Genomic DNA, 19,390 nt, shown 5'->3' with positions numbered 1-19,390 from the left:
GGGGCGGAGTCCCAGCGGCCTTTAAAGAGGCGGCAGCAGCAGGTGGGGCCCGTGGTGGCAGCGGGGCCCCCAGGCGAGAGCAGGCGCTGCTCTGCCGGTGGCGCCGCGGCGGAACCGAGGCCCACGTCCGGGACGGCTGGGAGGGGCCCGCCCGGCCCCGGGACCTGCCGGCAGCCGGAGGAGGAAGAGGCCGAGCAAGTCGGCCGCCCGCGCCTGGAAATAAAAAACTAGGTGCGAAGGGTGCCTGTGCAGATGTGCTCTGGCAGAGGCACGGGGAGAGGCCCGGCCGCCCCCAGGGAAAGTGTATGGTCTCACCGGGGCTCAGTCCAGAACCGTTCCTGATGCTCATTCTCTCGTGGGAGCGAAGGGAATGAAGCACCCCCTTTCCCCCCACAGCTGTGCAATGGCAGCCCAGCAGTCACTGTTGCCAAGTTTGCATATTGAAACCGCCATCTTCCACTTGTATAAAATGAAATACCAGACCCTGCTGTTTATAAATTGAAACTTCATACCTTGTTTGGCTGCTAAGAGACTCCTTTGTTATAGGTCTGGCACATACTCAACAGAAATTTCCTTTTAGAATGGTAGAAAATAATGTGCATCTTCAAATTCTCTTTATCCATAGCTTTGTATAAAAGCTACTGCTAAATCCCAAGAGGAAGGGGTGGTTGCCTTTGAGGAAGCAATCACTGCTTATAGTACTCACCCTATACACATAATTTCATGCTTACAAGATAACAAAGCTTACTTTTTCAAATGCAAGTTTTTGAAATAAGAGGAATCTGTATACAAAGTTCGTTACTGTGATGTTTGTAACCCACACAAAGACTGTGCACTTCACATTGTTTTTAACAACAGGACTAAAGTTAAGTAGATGCATAAGAATTGGTGGCCAAGCTGCATTCACACATCTTCACCTGATAAATTTATTTTAGCTTGACTTGATTAAAACAGGATTTAATTGGTAGGCAAAGGAGACAACTAGCTCTAACTGTTTGTCAATTCCACTAGTATAAGAGAAATCAGAAAATCTACTAAAAGTTGAATAGCGTATTCTAAGTGACCTTTACTTAAGACAAACAACTGACATTTCCAGGACAAAAAAAGTAAACATGTATACACCACTTCAGCCAGTTTCTCCCTTCTTGGAATGCAGATGCCCTATTTTTCCTTGTAACAAGCTATGGACGTTTCATTCCTTGTCATTAACCTTAGAATTCTATTTAATATCAGTAATTCATAACTTGAAATTCAGAAGAAAAATCTACAAAGAAGTACCAAACCCTTCAGCAGCACTAAGGGGACACCTCCAAGCACAGTGAACGTCACACCTCCTCCTCCTGACACAGGCTGAAAGAGCTCAGGGTATATCTTAACAAACACAACAACTTGGAAATAGAAGTTTTGCCTTGCAGGCTTGGAGCAAAGGAAAATAGGAAAAGGATTAACAAAGAGGCTCAAGCTTGAACCATAAATTGGCCTGTAAAGCATCCTTCACTTTTTTGTCACCAGTATAACAGTTACAAAAACTATGTGTACTTTGCTATCTTCAAAACAGAAGATAGTAGATTTTTTCTTAATTATTTACATTGAATTCAGTAGCATTCTAGTTTATATTTTTAATTCTTTATTACAAATATTTTCACTTTGTGAAACACTATGATTTGATGGAGTAGATAAACAAAAGTCTTACTATAGTCCATATCACAGTCATTTAAGTATAATGCATCACCGGGTGACTAAATACACTACTCATTAAAGTAACATTTCAGATTGTAATTCGCAGAGACTAAAGCGTAATTAAATGCATCTCTCCTCCCATTTCCTTTTCCCTAGATTCTGTAATCAACTTGTAGCAGCAATTTATTAACACAAATATCCAGAGCCTTACCTGCTCCATTTCCACCAGCATTTCAGGCATCGCCTCAAACTACAGAAGGAATTATCAGCCTAGAAAATTATTGCAGTTCAACTGCGCGTTTGTCCCTTTGTCTGCTTTTGCCCACAGAGAGCACACGGACTGAAAGAAGCAATAGCTCAGTTGACCTTTGAAACCAAAACGCTAATCCGAGCCCTGTATCACATGTGGCTCTGAATCCTGTTAAGCCTTTGGTTTATTCCCCGTGGTACCATTTAAGCAGCTCAGTGTGAAATTAAATTTTTACTTCATAACAGCCAGCATGAGCAAGTGCAGCCATTGTGTGTGTAAAGTGTATTCAAAGCACTGGCACCGAGTCTTCGGCAGTTTGCCTTTTATATGACACAGGAGGAGGGGTCTAATTAGGTCAGGCAGGTTGAGGATTCTAGGAGCTCTTCATTTTACATTTAAACAATGTACAGCCCGGATCTTGTTATAATACAGACAGATGGATCGTCAGAGAAATCATTTCTTGTTAAATTATATATTTTTTTCAATAATAAAAAAAAGGTATGTTCCACAACATGGATGTAATTGATTCCTACAGTGAATACTTAAGTCAGTTGAGCTACCAGTATTAAGGGTTTTTTTTTTAGTATGTATTTCAAATGTGCATGAAACTGAAAAAACCCACTTGGATTGAAGTTGACACAACACACTCAAAATTTCCCCTTTACTTCCACTCTTTACTTTTCTCCACAATCTGCTCTACGTTATTTATCTATATTTTAAAGCTAAACCAAAAATCACCGTTGCTGTAAGGCTAGTATAATTATTTGCAAGAGTTTCCCTATTCTTTTTGTCAATGTAAGTTTGCTCTTGATAGCCTAAAAAGGATTTTAAATTGCACATAGGCAAAACTACCAATTAAGCTAGAAACTTTTAAGAATCAAGGCAATATGAAAAAAGTATGTAGCAATCATAAAAGCATAATCCTGCAATACCTGCAGTATTTTGCTTCATTTGGTATACCTTCTCCCTTTGACAGACTCTCAATAATTTGATGAAGGGCATGTCAAACACCAAAAATGAGGTTCAGTTAAAAATGTACTTTAACACAGTGTACCTATTTCCATGTCTGAGTTTTGTGGAATCTTCTGTTGACATTCACCTTGCCCTAATCTCTCTTGAAATAAAAGGCTCACATACATTTTTAAAAACACATTAAACTAAGGATGTCTGTCTTTTGTGGCATGAAGGCTCTTCATCAGCTGTTGACTTTCTGATTTATGAATAGTGACTTTGCCTTAAAAATCCCCATTTGATTAGACCAGCACAGAAAGTGTGCAACTTTCAGCAACCCTGCATGAAAGATGCCATCTTAGGAGAAAAACTCTAGTATAATAGCTGTAGAGCATTACTTCCATTTTCTGTTGTTGACAGGTTACCCCACCTGCCTTGCTCTTCCCCTGCTGCTCACTAGATGGCGTTTGGTTTAGTCAGCTGCTCATTTTGCATCCACAGACTAGAGAATACAGACAGACGCTGTCTAACATCAGGATTTCTAGTAAGACCATGTTCTCATCAAATGCGCTAGACTAATGTACATTTCCTCTACAATTTTCCCTTACTCCAATTACATCTTTCAGACAAGAAAGCTTTTATCTTTGTCTCCACAAGGAGACATAACTCCAGTATTAATTTATTTCAGCAACTTCCTCATTAAAATATGCCTCTCAGCACTTCAGGCAAACTGCTAAATTGAGCCCTAAGTATTTCTTGATTCAAACACCTGAAGTTAATCCTCATCCTCAGTCTTCAGAAGTACAAGTAATCCAGCAAATACACAAAGATGACATTAACAGACAAGACCTAGTAATTTCTTCCCTTGGACTTAATATGCAGTTTTGGTATCTTATTTCCTAGGTATTATCAATTCTCTGTAAGCTTATAATGTCAGTCTAAATGGCAATATATCCAATATGCTAAGCTTTGTGCACTGTCTCTCTGCAGCACCCACATGCAGGATATTAGTAGATACAATAACAAGAACACAGAGTTCTACATTTCACTTAAGTTCCAGTATTTACTTTTGTATTGAAAAACTGAGGAAATTAGAGGATAAGGGAATTGCAGGTTGTATGTATTGTACAGTTCAGCTAAAGAATTTCTGTAAGATCTGAGAATATGTAGTCTTTGAAGCAAGGCTGACATTGGGCCATGTTGTAAAGACTGCAACGAAGAATGTTAGCTCAATTACACCACATACTTTGATTTTGGTTTCTGAAGGAAATAGACAAATTTTTAATTTAAAATTTTTATTGTGCTAAAACAATATTAGATTAAACAGATTGTCCACCTTGTCAAAATTCATGTTTGTACAATGAATGTGTGTAGAGTGGGTGTCCACCCACCCAGTTAATACGAGTTCTGTTGTTATTCCCCTTAGCATAGCATTGATGCGTTAAAACAGCTATCTACAAAGATATCCTGACAATTTAAGAGTCCATTGAGCACAGTGTTCATAAAATAGACATTTCTCTTAAGACACTAATCTTGGCCACAGTATGCAAACATTTAGGCAAATGCAGTCAATTTGAGTTTGACCTGAAAATCCTCTTCTGAAGATCAACAGCTGCAATATCTAGCCCCAGGATTTAAATTAGCATGTTCTGAATATAGATCCCATTAAGAATATCAGTCCAATTTTCTACATTGGCTCTATATCATGTAGGCCACAGAAGAAAAAGGGTCTCTTGGTCATTCCTGCCATTAGTATTGAAGGATCCATAAACAGCAAAATTAGTTTAACATGAAATTGTATACATGAGAGATGCAAAAAAAAAAAAAAAAAAATAATCTTTCATGAAATCCAATTGCATTTGTCATCCTTATTCTCCAGTGCTTACTCACCTTTTCTGAACTTAAGCTGCTTTGCTGAAAACAAACTAAGGAGCTTTCAGCATACAAAAAAAGTGAAACAGTGAACACTTTTCAGAGTTCAAGAGTGCAGCAATGACACCAGGAGTCCCGAACATGCAGTCACCTATGACTTCTCAGGAAGATTATAACCACGCATAGTTTTTCTAAAAATACATCATTTTAGGCCATTTCTCTAGTACTCCTACTTATTTGTATTATGTACAGCATCCAAGTTCACCTTGAACAAATAGTCTGAAGTCTTCTGTAGTAGTACATGAATTTGTGATTTATGGTATTTTTGTAATACCAGTAAGAGATTAAACTTTGTTTTTATTACCTGCAAAAGAAAAATGTTACTAAATTTGGGTTTTTCACTTTTGCTCCCACCACATCAAGTAACTCTTTGTCTGCTGGGAGGAGGAAGGCACTACACTCCACCTAACAGGCAAGCCAGAATATCAGACCCTGGAATACAGTGTAAAGTAAGGTCTGGTTGAGATCAATACACCCCACCCCCCCCCACTCTCTCCTACACTGCTTCCCTTCATGCACCCTTATGCTCTTGCCATCTTCCCCTCCACTCCACATTCATCTGCAGGCCTTTTGCATATTACTTTTACACCTACAGCAGTTTAAGATCCTGCCAGGTAGCAGCTCAAGAACCAGGGCACAAGCCTCTGGCCGAGCCACTTAGCCTTACCAACCATGCAGGAGCCACTGCCTATCCCCTGCCCAGCTGCCACACAGAAGCTGTATGACATAAGGAAAATTGCAGGTGATACACATATCTTGCAAGATCATGCAAACTAGCTGATCCTCTGTGACCCACACTTTTCCTCTTCCCCACTATCAAACACACTTTTGTTGTCTGACCCAACAACCACCTGCTCAGGTCAGGTTAGGTTATGAGAAACTGGGCTGGAAAGCACCATAACAAACCATACACTGGAAGCACTCCATTGATGCAGCTGTCCAACATCTGCTGCAAAACACATGAGATGCCACTCGCCTTCCTTCCCAAAAGGCAGCAGACCATGCAAGATTGTCATACCTTCTTTGGTTAAGTTTAAGAGGTACAAGCACATGGTTACATCAATCTCTAAGCTTACCTTCTTTAAAAGGAGTCTTTGGAGGAATGTTTTCCTTGCTATCATGCTGGAAAGCTTTGGAAGGATCAAAACGCCTAATGCCCTGAATTGCATATAGTTGCTCCTGAAGATTTCTGTTCGCTTGCTTTTCTTTTGCTAGCAATGCACGCAGTTTTGAGACATCCTAAAGAAAATGTAATACTTGGATTAAGAACAGGAGAAAAGCCTGCTTCATCATTTACTCAAGTAGCCTTTTTGACTAACGCTAAACACAGATATACATACACAATTATTGGTGGCATTAAAAAAAAAAACAACAAAAAAATCCAACCACCCAACAAACATACAGGTGTAGAGCAACCAGCACCACTGTATAATTGCTGTGTAACACTACTAAGCACTATGGTAGCCTGAAACTTTCAGGTGCTGCTTTCAGCAGATAGCTTATCAAGTCTAGAACTTCCAAAAGAAAAACCAAGCAAGGTAAGAGCAGGGGTAGTTATTTGCACTGGTGATCCCTCTGTATATCATATATTCAGTCAAAACAAATTCTTTTGGTGTTCGAGGAGGCTGATGGTTTGTTCTAATCTAGCTCTTGCAGGGAATTTAAGAACCCCAGAAAGCAAGTAGTTTGCAGGATTAGTCTATAAATGTTTAGAGCAATAAACAAAGGAATCAAGCAAATTAACAACTTAAGAGATTTTTAACTTTTCACTTCACAAACCTGCTTCAGGTGGGTATTCTCCTCCTTCAACTTCATAACATGCTTGATTTTTTGCTTCTGGTTCTGGTGGCCAAGTAGTTTAGCATATGCATCACTTAGTTTATTCAGTTCTTCTTGGGCTGCACCATGCTCATTTAAGAGCGCATTCTTCTCTGCTTCAAATGCATCTAGTTGTTGCTGAAATACATATGTAATCTTTTAGAAATTTTTAATTTAAAGATAGCTTTTTACTGAAATGAAATCTACAAAGAAAGATTGGGTTGGGAAGGGGAATAGCCGGCTCAAGGTATAGTAAAGTAACTTAGGAAACTGTTGCAGGATAAATGCCTTAGAATGGGAAATAGCACGTTTACTTTTCAGGAGTAGAACTTGAGCCAACTGCACAAGTCTTAAGACAAAAGATAGTGATAAACATCTACTTCATAACACACCTGAAAAGGCTTAGTTTTGTTATGTAAATCTTCATATAGCTTACGCCAGGTCTTTATCTCTTCTTTTAAGCTACAGGTCACATCTTCATTTATGGTTTTACTAGAAAGCAAGAAGTGGAGTTTCATTATGTTCATTTTGGTGTGAAGAAGTGCTGAAAGCCAATACTTTGATACGCTGTAATCTGCAGGTTTAGTTTCAGAAAAGTCACCTTGATCTTTCCACTTCAAGTTCTCTTTTCAGATCTTCAGTTTGCTTTTCCAGTTCTTCCTGAAGTTTAGTCATTTGAGCAAGGTAAGACTCTCTTGTTCTCTCTGTTTCTCCTTCTTTTAGTGCAAGCTTTGTCTGGACTTCTAAAAGCATCCTGAGGAAAATATCATCCATCCTTAATGAACCCTTTATTTTATTTTATTTTTTTAAACTACTCTAAATCTGAAAACACAAGTAACCATATTGAAAAGCTGTTACTAGAAGAACCAAAATACAGGATTGTGCAAACAGTTCTACAAGAGAAGAACAATACAGAAAGCAATCAAGTTCAAAATATACAATATTTTTAACTTCTCCTATGAGGAAGCAAGCAGTGCTTTTGAAGCAAGGAAAGAGCATGCATTTCTTATTTATGACTGTTTAATACCAGCAGCTTTTAGTGGAAGACACTTTAGTAGTTAGACTTTACTTGCAGACGTTAGCTCAAGCAGAAACTAGTCAAGACTGTTCAGTGTGGATGTACTCAAGGATTCAAAAACTCTACACCTAAAGCATTGCCTTCCCTCTCCAAATTCAGCTGTTGTGTTTTAAAATAAACTGGGATAACCTGTAATTGTACTTTTGACAATCTTAATATACTGGCTGTTGGTGAACAAGACAGCAGAAGCATTACAAAACTTTAGAGAGGCATTTTATAAATCAAAGAGATGGAGTTGGGAAGATCAGAAACACCCAATACAGTTTGGACAAACCATCATTGTAATGCAGTTGAGTAAACCATTTAGCCACATGCAACAGTTAAAAAGATTAGAGCACAGTTGTTGACTTAAATCCAGCTTTAACTTCAGAAGCTAGCTAGGAACTACGTTAAAAGTGGGGAAGGAAATCTTCCAGCACGTACACAATATCCTCCGTAATGCAACTCATGTACAAGCAGTGACCACAGTTGCCTCCTACAGGTGATGGTACACCGGGACCTTTTAAGACCAAACTTCCCCACTTCCTCAATTAGTTACTTGCCCACAGCATGGGACTTTCTCCTGCTCTGTGCAGTGAGCTGGAAGGAAAACATATACCACTAAGCTGCTGTTAGACAGTCAGAGAAACACGTCCTTAGCCAGTGGCCTAAGACAACTTCATGGGTGTTACTACTTACCAGCTGCACTGTGGTGCTTCGTATAAGGCAGAGAACCTATGTTTACCTCACTGCAGTGTGGTAATTCATAGATGGTTAATTGGCATCTGCTTGTGAGCAGAATTTGCAACTGACTAATGCGTCATCTCAAAGGGTGAGCTCTGCATTAACTATTTGTCTGCCCCTGTGGATTTTATTTGTGGAGCAGTTACTGTAACTGATATTCCTGATAAAGACAATATTCCAACATATTTCAGTTAAATATTTTCATTTTCCTATATGTTCCACATCAAAGAAAGCATCAAAGCAATTGATTGATCAGATCAGTTTTCTAATGCATATAAACTTAATGAATTTTGTCTGTCAATATTTTCAACCCTCTGCACTGGGAAAAGGAAGAAACTTAAGCTTAAACCAAATACTGATTTTATTTGGTAGAGCACCATGTTAAGTTTTAGTTAAGAAGGCAAGCCTTAGTTGGCATGCTTTAGCTTAAGGAAAAGTTTGTCTGTCTAGTACCTTGCACATTCTTCTTTTGCTTTGTTTTTAGTGTATTCTGCTTCCTGAAGCAGCTGTAGATTATCTTGGCCTATTTTTTTTAGGTTGGCAACTTCTTCTTGCAGAGAGGTGTTCTCCAGTTTAAGACTGCACATTTCTTCAGCTATTGCCTTCTTGTAGCTGGTATTCCAATGCAAATAAGAAAAATCTTGTCACTTTAGACAAAATACAGATTGTCATGTTCAGGCCTTACAAGAGGAATACAAGCTCACGTTGACAAGTATAAGAGATTTTATAATCTAGACATACGGCAGTGTTCTGGCACTGATAAATCTAAAGCTAAAAAAAAAACCAAACCCACTACCATTTCCATAAAGACATAAGCAATAACATTACAACAACTTTTGCAATACAGATATTTTCACATTTTGGTAGATATTTTCAAACACAAAAGGCTAACTATATCCAAAGCTTATTTTAAACACTGAAAGACCTCCTATCTGCAGCTTGCATTGGCAAATATCTCTTATGGGTGCGTCGCATACTTCATAATCACAGTATCACATTTTAAATACTTCCACAACCTCAATATTTTGAGAGGAAAGATCTGTAAGAACTGTAGGAAAATAATCTCGATTCAGTGTAGTTTTGAGCCTAAACAAGAAGCCTTTTTGCAAGAGATTGTAGTGCAAAGAAAACACCATCACTAGTTACAACTCTCACTGAGATTCAAGAGCACTTGAGTATTCTATTTAGTTACACTTTGGAAGAAGAAACATCCAGTTTCCTGAAGTAGATACTGAGTATGTCATTATACTTGACTAGTGCTCAAAAGGAATAAATTAATTTCTCAATGCCACCAAATACTCCATCACAAAATCCTCTGCTCTAATACTGTACCAACACTCATATACAGTGTTAAGTACGAAGGTACATGAATAAACAGCATATTTTATTGTAACCTTAGAGATAATCCCTGTCCTAGATTTTAATGAAACTTAAATACCTTTCAAACTCAGCAACAGTCTTTCCAAGTTTACACAATGTATTGCTATGCTCCTCTTGGATTTGCAAAACAGCATTGCTGTGTGTTTCATTGATTTGCTCCAACTCAGCATTCTTCCTGAAATAAAAATTCAGCATTCCATGCTGGAGGTAAGTATGTCTGAAGACATTACAAAATGCCATTATCAGTTACAGAAGGCTCGCAGTGGCAGCGGTAAATTAATTGCAACAAACCAGTAACTTTGCATGAATTAAAGCACAATCTTCATAGCAGATTTAACTAAGCATTCCCACCTTATTTTCCAAGATAGCTATCTATAGAATAGATTGAACACCTAATAGTAAACTTTCAATACGTGAAAGGAAAAAACAACTCGCTTGAAAATCTTCCCTAGTCATTGCCCTCTCCGGGGCAGAAACATCCAATACAACATGCACATAGCTTACCCTTCACAGCAACATCATATTACTACAGTACTGGTATTTCAAGCAAGTATCAGCATGCTAATTAAACAGTTTTAAGACAATAAAAAACTGATTGAAGTCCCTCAGCTGGATTATGCCTAATCACTATCAATAATCAACAGCCAGCAAGAAATAAATTTAGACCTGTTCAGGTCTCTTTGAAACCTGAATTAGGCTCAGAAGCTTTGTTTATGCTACTGATTTAACATTTTTCCTTTCAAAACTTTAGAATCAGAAAGTTTATTTCACAAACCCTTTCAACTTTACTTCCATCTGCGCAAGTTCAAGAGCTTGAGATTTGATTTCTTGTTCCAACCGCTTCACCAACTTCTCAGCTTTCTTTTCCTTAGCGTGTAATTTATTCAGCTCATTCATTGTATCGTTCAGCTCTTCTTCAAGAAGATGTCTCTCGCTTGTTACCTCATCTTGGAACTCTAGTAACTTCTGGTGCACGGATGAAGATGACTCCTGCATGCCAGAGTATCACAGATTTTAAAACTACCAGTACTTTTCTAGATATTAAAGACTAATTTGCAGTGTTCAAACTTTAAAGCACAAGAATAAGGTCAAATCAACAGGAAGAACCAAAGCACCCATCATACCAGCTATGATTCTTATAGCTATTGGACCACACACAGTTTCTGCCTGCCAGCACCCACTTGTACATTCCACAGATTAGACCATTAATAATACAGCAACATCATGTGTAACTAAAATCAGAAGCTTTAGTGCCAGTCATTGGGATTAGATTCTGGTTTTAGACTAATTTAGAGTCTGTATTTACCTTCTCTTGCTGCAGCTGAGAGACCACCTCCTCATGTTTCTGAAGCAGTTTTTGGTGTTCTTGTTCTTCTAAGCCAATTTTTTTTTTCAGGTCTTCTATTTCAGCATTCATACTCAGGAATTTTCCTCTGCTCTCAGATAACTCTTTCTCTACACGGAGGAATTGTCAATATAACAACAATTCCATTCTCTGTATTCAAAGAACTACAACGTCTGTTCTTCATAGTACTTCCATTCTAGCTTTACAATTAGTTAGGTGGGGACCGGGGGGGGAATAAATCCAAACCACATCTTTAACCCATCTGGAAACTCCTCAAAATTGGCTGAAAGTACACCACTTGAAAAATAATTTTAACAGCAAGAATCTTCAGATCAAGCAATTAGCCTTCATCAAAACAGCAGTATGGCTGGGGAAAAACAACTAAATAATTTCCCCAAAGCTTCTTCCACATAATACCAGCACATACAAACCAACTGGTACACAGAGAACTGAGTACCAGTCTCAGGCTGCAGAGCTGCTGGTTTTGGGGGAGAGGGGGAAAAAGAGGCAAAGAAGGATTCCAAGACACCTTCCCAATACCTCAATGAACTTGTGCACAAGCTGCTAACAGTGGATTGAGACAATATTGTACAGCTTCTCAATGAAGAGTAAGGAAGTCATGTGTGTTCAGTAGGAATGGCTTTAGTCTGCAAGCTATGTAAACAATTCTCGTTTCTATGCTATTTACCCTAGTAGCCCCCCATGGAAATACAAATTTAGACTTAACAGATGTCAGATTCAAGGTAGTTTCCATAATGTTAGAAATAGGCCTAGCTGTTTTTCAGCTGGAGCTCAGAGACATGACTTTGAACTTGGAACAAACCAGTTTAAATTGAAATTTTAAAACAAACTTATCTGAGATGCTTTAAGACACGTTTAAGGTCCCTTTCCAGCTCCAACAATTCTAGAATTCTATGTCAGTGATCCCACACATGTGAACAGCATACAAGCACTAACAATTACCTTTTTCTTGTTGAAGCAATTGACACCTTTCATTAAGTTCTTCTATCAATTTAAATGATTCCTCCTCTTTTGTTCTGAGGGTATCCCGCAAGATCCCAATATCTTGGTCTTTCTTTATCAGTGTCTCCTCCAGTTGGGCAACATCTAGTTTGTATTTCTCAACTGTTTCTGCAACACTACTGTAGAAGAGAATTCAGGTATTTGTTATCACTAAATTTTGTTTGGAAGCTTACACTTCAGCACAAAGGAAAAACACTTAGGACTGTTGATTTCCAACAGGAAAACTCCTTTCACCTACTTTCCCAGACACAAGTTTTTGCACATTAAGAAAGTTTAATGAGAATTAAAAACAATTTTGTTTTGTTTTAAAAGAAACTTATACAATCACACAAATATAAAGGTTTGGTTAAAAAAGAATTAGTCACTGTAATTGATTTACAGGTGACTGCTACATCCAGTTTTTTTTAAAAGCTGAGTTTTGACAGAAATTAGTAAAGCAGTTTTTACAAGAATAAGCAGAATGTTAAGATACATAGCCAGTTAATGAGTAATCTCTTAATGAGTAAATTGACAGTGGCGGCGGAGGCAAAGCATGAACTAGTTAAATTTGAACACTGTTGTATTTTCATCATGTTCTGAGCTAGGGACACATTGATAAGATAACCAGTCTTCACAGTAATCTGTGACAAAGCACTGGATTAGTAATTTTTAGAATCTGACTAATGCTTATATATACATAATTCATCACAACTCTTAAATGCAAATCAGAGTAAAGTTCACCAGAAGCCAAGACTGAGGTTTGGTTCCTCCCCCTCCTCACTGTACATTGTTTTACAAGAGGGCTAAAAGACATTACAGTCAATAACTTAGGAATTAGCTTAATTTATGTACAAATAACTCGGGACCCTGATACAAAACTCTTCCATAGCATTGCATAGCCCAGAAAAGCACAGAGACAGTTATAAAGATAATTAAAATAATATCTTATGACTCCTTCCCATTTTGTGGAAAAATATCTGCTTGCCCCCCCCATTTTAATACTGTTAAACAGAATCGCTGCCAAGGTTCTACTTCACCAGTCATAAATGAGGCTTAGTTTTACTCTCTCTTAACTTACCCAGTGCAACTCAAGAACAATTTGTTGTTACCTGAGCTCTGTGATATATTCCAGGAGTTTTTCAGTGTCAGACTTTTCTTCAACTTTCTCTCTCTCAGTAGCAGACCTAAACCCAAGGGAGTTTTCATGATGGATATATTTAAACAAATTCAGAGCTACTTATAAGATATTTCTTTACAGATAAGCAAGTAGAAATAAGCCATTGAATCATGACTTAGTAGTAATACATACTTTTCATAATCCAGTTTGGCTGACAAACTGATATTGGCTCTATGAGGTGATTCTACCCTGTTTTGATAATTGTTCCATGTGGTCTTCTCATTTGTAGTAAAGATGCTGAGCCACATTGTGCCACAAGCAATATGCCAGAACCGCTGCATTAGCTAGACAAATTATCATTTCCTCCCTTTGTGAATTGCGCTACCTGCATTATTAGCTTTGTGTATTTTAACTCTAACATAAATATAAAAACTCTGCTCATATTTGAGCATGTGGATGTTACGTAAATGCAGAAATCGTAAAAAGGATGCTGCAGTGCCGATCATGCAAAATTGAGATAAAATATACCATCCTCAGAAATAGCCTATATGTTATAGCACTGTTCCTGTGTGGCAAATGACGTTACTTGGGCAGAACAGAAAGTGTTGATTTGGAACTTTCTTCCTGCATACAGCTGCTTCAGCCAAGACACTTTGCAGTTGCCTTTCTTCAGAGAACGTGGCTACTAAGAAGTAACTTTGAAGGCACCACAACTGCTCTTCAATACACTTAGCTGGAGAACATATACATGTTCATCGAATCTGCGTAAAATGCCCGGCTCTGAATTGGGATCTCAACTCCAATGCTTCTTCATTCTTGCTTATTCATAACTTACTCATCTAAAGGACCAGACACCAAACTATCCAATGTATGTGAATATCTTGCTCCAAGATGAATGACAATTGTTTTCTCAAGATATGTCTTCCATCCCCATCCCATAGCCAAGAAAATTCCACCTGTACCATACTGGAAGACAAGAGGGTTGAGATGATATGGTTTGCCTTTTGGAAAAAGGTTAGATACACTAGAGGAACAATGTTTTGTGTGTTCATTTTATACAGCAGTTCCTAGAACTTCATCCATCAAATTTATTCCAGGTCACAAATACTAATAACTTCTGTTCCTTCTCAGTAGGGAGACAGTCTTTATTTTACCCTAAACTGTGTATAAGGTATAAGCATGTAAGCACAGCTAGATGATGTAATGTCATTTAAGTCAACTCCTCTCCTTATTACTTACAGTTTTTCTTCTAGTTGTGCTACTTTTCCTTTTGAATGCTCTAGATTCCTTTGCACTTCCTGCAGCTTCATTTCCATATCTTCCTGCTTTGCAAGTGCAGTCTTAAAAAAAAGAAGACAAATATTACCACCAAAATGAGATTTAGTTAAAAAAAAAATCCATTGTCTAAGAGACAGTGGTAGACTAAATTAATTCATAACTATAATTTAATGATAATGCTATTATGCTAAATGTGATTCAAAGTATCCCTTTGTAAAGATATTAGCCATTTGTTAAAACAAAAACGCTGCCCTGCCCCTCCCCAACGCCCCCCAAAAAACCCACAACCACAAATACGTCTAAAAGCTTCAAACCACACCGGCTTTCAAAAAAGCTAGTAACCTGACCAACAGATTAATATTGTAACAGAGGTATTTCTAGTCTTCCTTACTCGAACTCAGATTTATTCTGCACATCAACAGCAAAATCAAGAACATTCACTGTTTGACCTTTCTTTCTCTATTCTCAATCTACAGAAAAGAGAGGAATCTATGAAGTTAAGGACAGAAACAAAACATGATCTGCAGTTCTGCTGTAAGCCCTTCATTGTCTGTTCCTGAACAGCTCAGAATTACTACCCTGTGCAGTGCATACAGTCATACCTTTTCCTTAGCATCCCTCTTGTTTCTGAGCTTCATTAACTCCATGCATAGGCTGCTCATTTTCTTCTGCACACCATCTTCGGACAACTTAGAGATGAATATAAAACCATTAAGCTTAACTCCTCCATATGAATTACTCTTCACGCAATCTTTTAAAAGTGTCTCCCTCCCACGCACAACACTGATCTCTACCCATCCTCAAGAGGGATGTTAGCAGGTCCCACTCTGTCTGTAGACGGCAGTACACAAGATCCCAAACCAGACATGCTCTATCCTCTATCCCTGCGGCAGTGAAGGGGCACAGGTAATGTGAAAACAGATGCCGATCAGCAACTGAAGTTTCCTCTTACCCTGGGAGTGTAACAACAGCAAACCCAAAGTACATATGCACTTATTTCTCTAATACCTTTGATTTTAGTAGTTCATTGGTTCTTGTTAGTTCCAGAAGCTGTTTTTTTAGGCACGCAACATTTGCCAAGAGAGATGTTTTCTCCTGAACTGCAGCACTCAGCTTTGCTTCAGTCTTAACAAAATCCTCATCCAGAGCCTTAAGTTTTTTATCCTGCTCTCCACGCTCTCTCACTAATGCACGAATCTAAAACAAAAGAGATTTTCTTTATTTCCTACCATTATTCTTCTTAAATAGCATCATTAGTTTATGCCTGTTGTTTTTCTTGGAGAGGCTAAGTATCCGAACTGTATTAACTTTTATTCAGAATATATATCTTAAACTCTGTCATTCACAGGAAAGGAGATAACAGAATCACCACAAACATCTATTATCACACACCACAGATTCACAGTCCTAGCATTTCATCTGATGTATTTTATGCTAGTGAGCCAGTACAATATGTTAGTTAGAATAGTCTTAGCCTTAACTTGCAACAGAAACCAACTGTCCTCTTTAGCTGTGGAACAGAAAGACAGAGTGTGACATTTGAGACATAAGGCACAGATTAGTACTGATAAGGAAAAGATAGCTGCCTCAAACTTTAAAATTATGTCAATTATTAAGCAAAAATCTCAGAAAACAGTTGTTAAACACAACAGAACCTTTTTGGAATAGAGAACATAGGACTTTGTTCTCTTTTTTTTTTTTTTTCAGAGAAAAAAAAAAAAAAAAAGACCGGATGCATAGCTGTTCACGATCAGTAGGAATTTATGCAATTCCATGAACAAACTCAATGTTTTCTACAAACCATAACATTTGATAAGCTCTGCTCTGCACAGAGCTGCTTGCAAACTACTTGTATGCTATGTTATGCAAAAGAGGCTGATTTTACCAGCTTGTGTTTTTAATTATGGTAAGTGGGAAACATACTACAGGATTACACTCACATAATGTATTCATACCTCCTTCTCCAGTGTCTTCTGTTTCTTTTTCTCTTTCATAAGGATAAAATCTTTTTTAGGCTTCAGAGTCCCATTAGCTGGCTTTTGAAAAGAGAAGTATTAGAAATACTTAAACTGATCTCTAGCTGCATACTGGTTTAACAACACAATCAAATATAAGAGTGGATGCCTTCATATAGACAGTACTTTTGAAGATAAACACGCACAAAATAAAAAGCAAACATCTCTCTCCCAATGCACAGGGCAGACAATTATCAGGTTAGGAAGGGTTTTACCAGTGTACTTTCTCATAAGCATTACTCTGAATGGACAGCTCATGGCCATTGTGACAGGAAGGAGATGAAGAAAGTTTCAGACATTAGCACCCCCTATACCCCATAAATAACACTTTAATCTCTTAACCACAGGTTTGTTTGCAAAATTTTGTCCTACAACAGGAGTACCAGTAAACTAAATTAATAAGTCAGTGTTATAATTTTTCAACTGGTTAAGATATGCATCTTCAAATCCATATCCTCACACATTGCACTGAGAACCTGTATATACAGTATTACCCCCTCTTTGTTTCTTTTATTACTAGGTTTCTGCTCTGCCCTGTGTACCGTATGAAAGCAGAAACACGACCTTCTTAAAAAACAGCAGCCGCACCATAATTACATGGTGAGCAAGAGGCAAAAAACCCACATGTTGTAACACCAAAGACTCAGTAGTCTCAAGTAATCATCGCGATTCCCAACGACGGGGCAATTTCATTATTCCGTCTTAGTTACTAAGAAATACAGGTACAATAATGTGTTTCATAGTTTACTTAGGTAGGTAAATTGTATCAAGGGGCTACATGATTTAACTAGTCACAGTAAGCTTTATCTGTAATTTAATAGTGCTACAGACACCACAGAAGAGTCTTACTGTTGATCCAAGAGATGCAAGTCTCCTTCCAGTTACACGGGTAGGTGCACTCTTCTCACTGTTCAGATTTGTCTCACCTGCAGAAGGATGTAGAAAAGAATGGTGAAGGAAGAGGGTGTGCATGCATGTAGTAAGGGATATTTAACCACACTAGACCAGATCAATTGGCTTTTTATATAAAAGACAGTGCCACTTGGTTATTAGACTATCCACTTTGCAAACCAATGCCAGCTGTTTTCTTATTACAATCAGGCAGTTCAATAGTAGTCATCTGGGCACTTGAGAGAGTTTAGAAAGAAACTGCCAGATGACAGCCAGTTTTGAGAATTCAGCTTCTGCCAAGTTTACCCCCACCAGCCAGATCCATGCTGTTAGTTTTCAACTGTGGGATGCATTATATCTAAAAAACCCATGAAAAGATCACTAAAAACAAGGTTAATGAAGTAGTTAAATCATTTATTTGCTCTCCAGAGGTCCCCCCAATTAGCAGAAGTCCCATCTAAAACTTTTTGGAAGATTCACTCAGACATGTTTTTACAGCTGCTATACCCTTGAGCTGGAAGGTAGGCAGTAAGCCCCTGCAACAGAAAACAATTTCTAGACAAGCACTAACAACTGTAGCATTCAAAGATACCATACCATTGTGTTCTGTGCAACTTTTAAGACTACTTACTCTTAAGTTTCCTAACCCGCCGACATGTTTCGGAGGACTGAGAACTTTTCAGTGCATCTGAAGATTTAACATCATAGGATCCTTGCAGTGTGGTACATACTAGAAAAGAGATTTTTCAGAACAACAGAGAGCTATTAAGGCAAATGATAGGGTTTTCAACTTAAGTGAGTTGAGGCTGGTAACACATCTAAGTTAAATCCTTCTAAAAAAAACCAACCAACAACTGGAGTCTTAGTTCTCCTCATCCTCCACATAAACATGAAGAAAATATACAGCACACATGGTAGGAGAAAGGGTTCCCTTATTACACTGCTAAGAAAATTAGAAACTCATTTACATATATGATATTGCAAGGGATCTTATTAGTGATAGCCACGCATTAACTTCCATAAAGAAAAACCCCAAATGGTCAGAGGATCTTAATGCTAATCGGCAAAAAAGCCAGTCTGAAGTTTTAAAGGATAAAAAGCAAACTTAATTTTTTTTTTTAAAAAATCTTCTGGTTTAGATGAAACTGAAATTAGAAATTGAATGCCAAACTTTTCCTCCAAAGAACTAAGAACTAAGTTACTTATGCTTTTATAAAAAACTTAGATTTTTTAAAAAAATAATTTTAAGGGAAACAGCAGGCAGAAACAAGATGGCTACAAATTCTTCATACAATTATCATTATAGTCAGGTGGTCTCAAGCTCAATAAATACTTATCTACTTGCTTCAGCTTACTACAAACAAGAGCAACTTCATTTCATAGAGAACAGGTGACAGTAGCAGAGGCATTCAACCACAGCCAAAGACTTGTTGTGAAAAACTTTTATGTTAGAAAATGCCCTCAGTAGCTTCGGTTGTGAGTAGTTCTGTACGTCTCTTTGGCAGTTTTGTATCACACCACCAGAAGGCTAGCCAGGCCTGGCTGCCACTGTTTTATTTACTACATACATATGGATACTCTCACTGCTATATTTAGTAGCCGTTTACCTATGACCAAGATCCGACCTGAAGTAGGTATTTTTCTTCCTTAGAGGACGGCTCAGACAAGCGCTTAGACAAGAGACCCTCACACGCTGTCACAGGCAACTCCCCTCACAGGCAGAAGGCCCGGGACACCCTGAGGTAACCGCAAGCCATTCCCCGTTCCCTCAGGCACTACTACGAAGGGCCCAAGCTCGCTCGCTCTCCCTCCCTCCGCCCGAGGCCAGGAGGCCGCCACGCACGTACCAGAGCTGTCGTTGAAGCGGCGGAGCGGGGCCCTGGCAAAGGCCATAGCGGCGGAGAGAACCAGCCGCGCCGCGACCCTCTCA

The 19,390-nt window shown here is 38.4% G+C and overlaps 1 protein-coding gene across 1 annotated transcript; it reads right to left on the bottom strand.

Moving 5' to 3' along the window:
* Positions 1-21: 21 nt before the first annotated feature.
* On the bottom strand, positions 22-19,353 carry HMMR (hyaluronan mediated motility receptor; the record flags this gene model as incomplete). The annotated part of the gene is made up of 20 exons (XM_082490221.1): positions 22-213; positions 1,892-1,930; positions 2,669-2,745; positions 5,890-6,052; positions 6,593-6,769; positions 7,024-7,123; positions 7,233-7,385; positions 8,886-9,044; positions 9,871-9,987; positions 10,588-10,802; positions 11,119-11,267; positions 12,121-12,299; positions 13,269-13,343; positions 14,516-14,616; positions 15,157-15,243; positions 15,563-15,751; positions 16,510-16,590; positions 17,419-17,495; positions 18,092-18,190; positions 19,308-19,353. 20 exons carry the CDS (start codon positions 19,351-19,353, stop codon positions 22-24), a joined length of 2,475 nt encoding a protein of 824 aa, XP_082346347.1.
* Positions 19,354-19,390: the final 37 nt, after the last annotated feature.

This window comes from Vanellus vanellus (assembly GCF_965231255.1).
Source record: "Vanellus vanellus genome assembly, chromosome: 13".
In the NCBI taxonomy this organism is placed as follows: Eukaryota; Metazoa; Chordata; class Aves; order Charadriiformes; family Charadriidae; genus Vanellus; species Vanellus vanellus.
The sequence above is the reverse complement of the archived record's forward strand: the minus strand, read 5'-3'. Positions and strand labels throughout refer to the sequence as shown.